General features: G+C 41.0%; 1 protein-coding gene across 1 annotated transcript; it reads left to right on the top strand.

Moving 5' to 3' along the window:
• The first annotated feature begins 3816 nt into the window (after positions 1-3816).
• On the top strand, positions 3817-8835 carry LOC129480166 (methylosome protein WDR77). Its single transcript, XM_063637116.1, is given in 8 exon segments — positions 3817-3934; positions 5246-5450; positions 7349-7464; positions 7467-7550; positions 7946-8177; positions 8179-8450; positions 8453-8734; positions 8737-8835. Coding segments are annotated over 8 exon segments (1362 nt in total). The 3' UTR covers positions 8790-8835.
• Positions 8836-9464: the final 629 nt, after the last annotated feature.

The following is a 9464-nucleotide window of genomic DNA, read 5'->3' on the forward strand; positions in this document are numbered from 1 at the left end:
AGAATTGGAGAATTGCTTGTCATAGGAAAAAGCTCTACACATTTTGGTGACCAAAAGTGTTGTGGGAGTATAGAAGAGAAAATATTGGCTTTCCCCCTAAAACCATGAGGCTAGTAGCTGCCATTTTTGACAGCACTACTGCAGAGGATTTTACTTTTAAGGTTAGAAAGAGCAAAGCTCCAAGGGGGTGGGAGGGAAGAGGCCCCAGCACCAGGCATAGGCATAAGGTAAGCCACTACATTTGACCTTGCTGGTGACTCTGTTTGGAGCTTCTGAGAATCCCCAAAGCTGACACTGGGAGAATGGAAATGGGCTAAGATGCCCTTTATGAATCTCTTCCAGGCTCATGAGAATTCTGATCTATTCATTGTGTAATTGTAGTTTCTCCCTTCCTCCAGACATTTTTCTCATTTGGAGAAGTGTTGGTTGCTAGGAGACTGAACTGCCTTTTCAAGGAGAGTACTTTAGAGAGAAACAATTCACATGATTTTCTTCTTTTATAAAATGAAAACTTGTAAAATATTTGCAATGCATAGTGAAAAAGTCAAGCTTTTACATTTCTTTGTATATTTGTTTTAGCAACCATAGAACCTTTCAATTACTTTTCCCACTGCTTCACACTGCAAGAAAGAAAACAAAAACTGACTGCCCTTTCTGTAGTATTTCTTAAGAAAAAATAACATTCCCAGGCTTGTTTCCAGAAATGGTGAGGTGATATCTATCCTGCTTACCTCACAAGGGAGCTGTGAGTGAGAATCAAAAATAATGACATTTATAATGGAAATGGAAATTGCAAAGCACCATCCACCAGAAATAAATCAGTATTGCACCCAACAGCTCATAGTTTTATCCAACTACTTATTCTTACCATGATTTTCATAAACTTACAAAATCACGCAGTCTGAACACATCATTTAATAAATAAAAGAGCCACAACTTGGAGAAATGAATAGGTCTCTTAGGTTTCTAACTTCCAGACAAAGATGCCATTATACTGCAATGACTTCTCAGGGAATGTGAACAAAACTCCTTTAAATGTTCGACTAGCTCTTGTAATCACTGTCAACAACATTTAAACCTTGGATAGGGAGTAGTCAGCATGAAATGACATTTCCTCTCTAACTCACCTAATACGATGCCTGGCACACAGTAGGTGCTCATTAAAGAGTAACTGTTAATAATGATGATAATATCCTAGCTAATAAGGATCTTTTCTTTCTAATTTCTTGGCCCCTGCTTTAAAAATCCAGCTGTAGTAATTTTTTTATTGACCAACTGCAAAATTCTTTAATGTTTGAGAAATTTGCCTATGTTAATTGACAGTTTGAAGCAAAAGAGCTTTCTTTCTTTGTACATCTGAGCAGCAGAAGAGCCACCACAAAGGGGACTAGGAACAAGTTATTTTATAAATAAATATTTTGGCCAGGCATGGTGGCTCATGCCTGTAATCTCAACACTTTGGGAGGCTGAGGCAGGAGGATCCTTTGAGCCTAGAAGTCCAAGACCAGCCTGGGTAACATAATGAGACTGTCTCTACAAAAAACAAACAAACAAAACTATCTGGGCATGTTGGCACACACCTGTAGTCCCAGCTACATGAGAGGCTGAGGTGGGAGAAATGCTTGAGCCTGAGTGTTTGAGGCTGCAGTGAGCCATGTTCACGCCACTGCACTCTAGCCTGGGAGCCTGGCCAACAGAGTGAGACTCTGTGTCAAGAAAAAAAAAGAAGGAAAGAATTTTTAATGTAAGAATAATATGGCTGAAAGAATCTATTTGATAATTATCATAGATGCTATATTTTTTCAGGTTATCCACGGCTTTTGTGGAGCCCATACTCCTTAGAAAGATTTCAACACAGGAGAGCACCCCATGGGTCCTCTTTTGTTAGATGAGCTAGTATTTTAAAAGTACTTAGATGTAGACAAGCTCCTCAGGGTGACAACTAGTTTACAAACAGCATCCCATAAGCACACAATGCCAGTTTCATACTGCCCCAATGTCTCCAGACCTGCCTAGGGTCTCAACCGTGACTGGGCATTAGAACTACCCAGTGAACTTTAAAAAATACGATGTCCAATCCCAGATCAATTGGTCCCTGTTTCTGGGAAGTGAGGCAGGTCTAGGCGGCTTTTAAAACTCCCTGGGTGGATCTAATGTGAAGCCAGATTTAAGAACGAAGTCCTTAAACTGTTCTGATTCCAGGTTTCTTTGATCTAAACCAAACACTTGTAGGTCCACAGCACTAGCTAAAAGAACTGAGAGATCAAAAGTTTCTCTGCCCCATCTGAAATTGCCAACATCAGATCCTCACTGAATCTCCTGTGCCCCTATTTCTGCTCCTCTCTCTCCCCCTTTTTCGCCCTGCCTTTCCCTTTGTCCCTTGCTTTCTTCTCTCCCTTCCTCTCATCTCCTTTTCTGTCTCTCTCCTTACTCTCTCAGTTCTGCTTTGAGAAATTTTCCCCTTCAATATGCCCTTTGATCCCTTTCACTTTCTTCCTTTCTGATAGTTTATCTTAGGAATCCACCTTTCTTATTTTTCATTTATTGTCCCACTTTTGTTTCATTGTGAGACAAACTAAAAGATTGTGTGTGTGGTGAGGGAAGAGCAGGAGGGTTGGAGGGCAACGATCCAGACATACACATAAAAACATAGAAAAGAAAAAAGTTCAAAAGGAATCAATGCCACCAACTTTCAAAGCACTTGAAAGCAGCCACAAGTCCCATTCCAAATCTCCCTATCCTCCTCTAATTAGACTTTCCTTTCCTTAATCACCAGCATTCAAGAAAACAAAGCACAAAACAAAAAAAGCCCCACGATTTTGTTTTTAATGTAATTTAATGCTCTTCTCTTTTAATTAAGGGTATTACAACACCACTGTGCTAGTCTTGGCTGCTTTCAGTATTCAGTTCTCCAGTTCAGTGGCTGAATGCCTGCCACCATGGTGGCTGTAGAGAGCTGCAGATTGAGAAATTTAAGATCTTAACGAAAAACTGTTTGGAGGTCATCAAGATTGAGAGTAAAACCATTAGTAATGATAAGTTCTATACCATGAATTTCCATTTGACATCTCTTGCTCTCTGGAATCTCTTGAGGATCTCCCCCATAGGCCATTTTAGTGAGGTGCTCATAAATCTGTTTAGCATTGTTGAAGATAAAATGCAGACTAAAATGCATTGGTCTCTGTGTCTGTACTCCCATCCCAAGTGCCCCACATATTCGATAGTTTCACTCAGCGAGTGTTTGTGCTTATCTCTGCCTCCTCTGTCCTCAGTCCTCTGTGCTGGAATTATTCTCCAGTTATCACATTTGCTCCAAGAACAGCCATCTGAGACGGCAGCTCACATTCTGCGCTCATTTTTGCCATCCCTGTCTATTTCTCCCATTACCTCATTTAACCCTGGAAAGAGTGACTTAAAACTTACTCAGTAAAAACCGAATTCCTTGGGATTGTTGTAAATATATACAGAAAAGACTTCAGTATGCTAGGATTTATATATATATATATATATATATATATATATATGAAAAAAGGGGAAGAGTCAGACTGTTTCAGATTCCCTGGGCTTTTGCCAACTGACCTAGGAACCCAGACACAAGAATGGGAATGTTTCTGGAAAATGCTCCCTGAGTTCCAAACAACCAACTTACAGCAAATATAGGGCATAAAGTCAGCATACAGCTATTCAGTCAATAATTGCTGTTCTGGGAGTTGTCAATTGAGGACTGCCTAAGGTGATGGGAATCCAAGTGTTCTGTTTGAATAAATAAGACAATTTTGGCTTGTAAAGCCTTCTTAGCCTGTGGGGGATGCTTAAATGGCGCTGGCTAAGATTATTTGGAGAATCAACACTGACGGCCTTGGGGATGAGAGAAGTCAAAGGAGAAGGGCCGTACCAGGGAAGTGGATGGGTTCCAACGGTTTCCACCTCCCTGGTGTGGGCCCTTGCTTCTGCTGTCATCCTGTCTCAGACTTCCTTGTTGCCAACAAAAACTAATAATAACCTGACTCCTTTCAGGAAACCAAAGATAAAGGAAAACAAATAAAGCAGGATTCAATGAGCTAAGGATCAAATGTTTAAGAACAATAATCTTTCAAACTAACTAGTTAATAATAGATGCAACAAACAAAAATTAAGCAAACATGATGAAAAAAGCAAAAGTAATATTAAGAGCTCAAAGAACAACTGAAAGAATAAAATTTTAAATAATTCAGAGTACATTTAAATAAAAATACTGTAAAGAATAATTAGTATGGTGAAATAAATCTTTATTAAATACCTATTTTTTCTTTTTTTTTGAGACGGAGGTCACCCAGGCTGGAGTACAGTGGTGTGATCTCGGCTCTCTGCAACCTCTGTCTCCCGGGTTCAACCAATTTTCTTGCATCAGCCTCCTGAGTAGCTGGGACTATAGGCATGAACAACCATGCCCGGGTAGTTTTTTTTTTTTTTTTTTTTTTTTTTTGCATTTTTAGTAGAGATGGGGTTTCACCATGTTAGTCAGGCTGGTCTCAAACTCCTGACCTCAAATGATCCACTTGCCTCGGCCACCCAGAGTGCTGGGATTACAGGTGTGAGCCGCCGCACCTGGCCAAATACCTAATATATTAAAAGGAAAAATATTCTATATAAATTCAAACTCTGTTAATGGGTATTGTGCCAGAAATAGGCTATCAGTATAAATATCAGCTACTAAATGCTTAAAGTATTCATTTGTTCACCAGCACATATCAAGGAAACATTAGTCAGCCAGCTGAATTGTGAAAATTCTCTCCCTATAATTAAATTATCATAGTACTAATTAAAACAAGTGTATACTTTTTATACCTGCATGTCCTTAAACAAATGTCCACTTCTATCTAGCCAAACACTAAATGAATGTATTGTAAACATTGCATGAATTCTAAATCCCAAAGACCAATGCACATAACAATTTCATTTTGCTTTTCAAGATAGCAAAAAGACTGAGAATAAGTCTCTCTCACCCATATGAATTTCCTATAAAGGCATTACTCCCGGGTTATCTAGAGTTGAATTGTTAATGCTATTTAATTTTAACAGCCTTCTCAATTTTAAATCCTACTTGCAGAATGTGTACTCCATTTATGCTACTTCATGCTTGACTTGTCTACATACCTGGGGAAATTTTTTATTTTGATTTGCATTCAGAATTAAAAAAAAATTCACAACTTGGAAACAACTAATATCTGAAAGCACAACCAAATAAATCTTCTCTCATTCATAGCACCCAGGAAAGCCAAGATTGGCATGAATGAATATGCTTTCCAAGCCTTGGCTTTTCTTGAGATCAAGAAGATTTTGCCTTGTATTTTTGCATGTACAGAAATAAGAACAAAAAGCACAAATATATATTCAATTTTTGCACTAAGTTTTGGGCTGCTTATACAACTTAGAAATATTTCTCTATGTATCCATCTATCTATTGTGAGGTAAAGTCCAATGCCATGAAAGGAGCTACTCTGAGTGGAAGAACATCAACTATGTTTTTAATGGTCATTAAATGAAGTCTCAAAAGTGAAGATATCTAATCAAGTCCAATCCCTGGAACAATGTAGAAAAGATGGACCTAAGAAACTAAAACTGAAATGTCTTTTTCATGGATTTAGTGCAGATTCCCTTTAAGAAATTGATAAATTTCACTATGGACTGGTTGCTAGGATACCCCTCAAAATCTATTAAAGTAAGCTCTTTCCTTTAAAGGACTGGGCAGGGTTTCCATTATTTCAAAATGACTTTGAAAATCATGATGGGTGTTCCATCTGAGTGAATGAAACAGGTAAATGAATGGCCCTTAAGAAAAATAAATGACCATGAAGATTCTAAAAAATAATTAGGCTCTCTCATAATGATATATTTAAAAGTTAGCTTTGTCAAGGAGGTTCAGATTTTCAAACCTGAAAGAAAGAAATAAAAATCAAATGTGAAATGGACAATGAGAAGTTCCTTGGGGGTAGTTAAAGGCCTACTGTTGTAGAAAGCAAGGGACAGAGTTTACATTAGAGTGGGCATGTTGTTTGCCACTTATCATCTTAAAAGTCATTTTTCTCTGGAACGGAAAGTAGCATGGGTACTTAAAACATTTCACATTTTGAATTTCTGTCAATTAGTGAAAATTTGGTAAGCGCTCTTACAGGAATGTTCATATCCAGTTCTGTTACAAGGAAGGCAGGCTGGGGTAAAACAGATGAATGAGTTCTAGGAAGGAAACTAGAAGGCTGACTCCTGAACTGAGGACACAGAGTGAATGTTCTTTGATATTTTGATATTCACATCTCTGGAAACTCATTACATATGGCTGTTTTCCTTATCTCTTTTTGTCAACTATGGATACAATTTCTGAAATCAAGAGTGATCTTGTATCACCAAAAATGGGAACTTTGATGTCAGTACTACCCAAAGTGATCTACAAATTTAATGCAGTCCCTATCAGAATCCCAGTGTTTTTGCTTAAGCAGAAAAAAATCCATCCTAAGACTCATATGGAATCTCAAGGGACCCAGAATAGCCAAAACAATCTTAACAGGAACAATTTTGGAGGTTTCACACTTCCCAGTATCAAAATGTATTACAAAGATATAGTAATCAAAATAGTGTGGTATTGGCATAAAGGGACATATAGACCAATGGAACAGAATAGAAAGCCTAGAAATAAATTATCCATATGTGGTCAAATGATTTTCAACAAGGCTGCCAAGACCAGTAAATGGGGAAAGGACAGTCTTTTCAACAGATGGTGTTGGGAAAACCAGATATCCACATGCAAAAGAATAAAGTTGAACCCGTAAGTAACACCATATACAAAAATTAACTGAAAATGGATTAAAAACTTAAATTGAAGAGCTAAAACTATAAAACTCTTAGAAGACAATATCAGAGAAAATCTTCATGACACTGGATTTGGCCATGATTTCTTGTACCTGACACCAAAAGCACAGGCAACAAAAGTACAAATAGATAAATTGGACTACATAAAAATTAATCATTGTGCATCAAAAGACACAATAAATAGAATGAAATGGCAACGAATGAAATGGAAGGAAATATTTGCAAATCATATATCTGATAAGGGTTTAATATCCAGAATAGATAAGAGCTCCTACAACTTAACAGTGAAAAAAAACCAAACAACATGATTTAAAAACAGACAAAGGACTTGAATAGAGAGTTCACCAAAGAAGACATACAAATGGACAATAAGCACATACAAATAGGCTCAGAAATACTAAACACCAGGGAAATGCAAATTAAAACGAGATACCATCTCATACCTACTAGGATGGCTACTATCAAGGGGAAAACAACAACAACAACAACCAAAAACAAACAGGAGGTGCAGCACGTGGGAGTTGCTACCGGAGCCGAATCCAGATTGGAGTTGGAACCATGGAGATGCAGAAGGAAACCCTTCTTTCCTACCGCCCGCTAACGCACCGGCCGGCATGGAACGCAGTTGGAGGCTGCGCGGTACCAGTCCTACGGGGAATTCTGCTCTGGGTCCTCCAGTCTCAGTGGCCGCTGCTGGGCCGGCTCCCTCTGACTTTTTTTTTTTTTTTTTTTTTTTTTTTTTTTTTTTTTTTTTTTTTTTTAGACGGATCCTCGCTCTGTCGCCCATGCTGGAGTGCAGTGGCGCGATCTCGGCTCACTGCAAGCTCCGCCTCCCGGGTTCACGCCATTCTCAGTGGCGCGATCTCGGCTCACTGCAAGCTCCGCCTCCCGGGTTCACGCCATTCTCCTGCCTCAGCCTCCCGAGTAGCTGGGACTACAGGCGCCTGCCACCACGCCTGGCTAATTTTTGTGTGTATTTTTAGTAGAGATGGGGTTTCACCGTGTTAGCCAGGATGGTGTCGACCTCCTGACCTTGTGATCCGCCCTCCTCGGCCTCCCAAAGTGCTGGGATTACAGGCGTGAGCCACCGCGACCGGTCCCCTCTGCCTTTTTAAGGACCCCTGTGGCACCCCTAAAGAAGGCTTCTGCTCTGCTGGAGCCCAGATGGAGGCTGGAGTGGCTGACCTCACTTGGGCGGAGGAGAGAGTTATCATAGCGGCTTCTGATTCAGGTGCTGGTGAACTGTGGGAGGTGGATGAGAACAAGCCACTTATCGTCAGCAAGTTCTGCAAGTATGAGCATGGAGACACTGTGTCTACCCTCAGTGTTCTCGGCTGTCAGCGGCAGCAAAGACTTCAGTATCAAGGATTGGGACCTTGTTCAGCAGGTGGCACTGAATTCATACCGATCTCATGCTGGGCAGGTCACCTGTGCTGCTGCCTCTCCCCGCAAGGACTGTGTGTTTCTTTCCTGCAGTGAAGACAGTAGAATTTTATTCTGGAATACTCTCTGTCCCAAGCCAACGTCACAGGTGGGCTGCAGTGCCTCTGGCTGCCTTCCCACCTCACTGGCTTGGCATCCTCAGCAAAGTGAAGTCTTCATCTTTGTGATGAGAATGGGACTGTCTCCCTTGTGGACACCAAGAGAGGGAGAGGTGCCCTTGGCTCAGCTGTACAAGACCAATGTGTCATTGGGCTGGTGTTTTCCTCACACGGTGTTCCCTTCCCGGGCTCTTACAGCGAAGATGGCTCACTGGCTGTGCTGGACTCCAGCCTTACTGAGGTCTTTAGAAGCCGAGGCCACAGTGACCTTGCGAGAGATGCTGCTTGATCCCCACTCAATCCCTTTCTGCTTACCACAATGGGCTGGGACCATCAGGTCGTCTGCCACAAGTGCCCACAGAACCTCTCCCAGCCCCTGGACCTGAGAGCGTTGCTGAGTAGATTGGACTTAAGACAAACAGCAAGTCCCCCATGAGAGTCCACTTCTTTGCCCCTGTCCCCTCAGCTTGTGAGATAACACATGAGCCTTCTGTAGTATGCTGATACATTGGATCTGTGCCACTACCTGGCATCGTCTCACAGCCTGAAGGAGGCTGGATGCTGGGATCCTGTAGTCACAGGGAGGAAAAGCTTTCTTAAAAATGGGCGTGCAGGTGCATCTGAGTGTGTGAGTGTAGGTTTTGCTGGGGAGGTGGGGCAGTGGGGCGGGGGGGATTAAAAAAAATCTATCCCACATCTCCCCTGAACACCACCTCTCCCTCACTCCCCAAAAAAGTTGACAGAAGGGTTTTATTCTTCCCATGTAGCTGTCTGAGGAACTGACAATGTCTGCGTGGGGTATGGAATGTGGGCATCCCTAGGTTCCTGGAAGCAGCTCTTATGCTACTCATAGAGATGGGATTGATTTTATTTTTTATAGCGCTTAATTCACCATTGTGGGAAATGCTTCCAATCACAGAAATTCAGCCCAGTTCGTTTTGAGGAAGGGGCGGAACATGTTATAGTTTTATATAACTCCTTACCATTAAACTGAATCAGAAATCCTTTTTCTGGATGAATTAAAAATGTGGCCTGTGCCTGTGTAATGTCCACTCCTTTCTGCCCACTCCCTTCTCT

This window comes from Symphalangus syndactylus, chromosome 4 (genome assembly GCF_028878055.3).
Source record: "Symphalangus syndactylus isolate Jambi chromosome 4, NHGRI_mSymSyn1-v2.1_pri, whole genome shotgun sequence".
NCBI lineage: Eukaryota > Metazoa > Chordata > Mammalia > Primates > Hylobatidae > Symphalangus > Symphalangus syndactylus.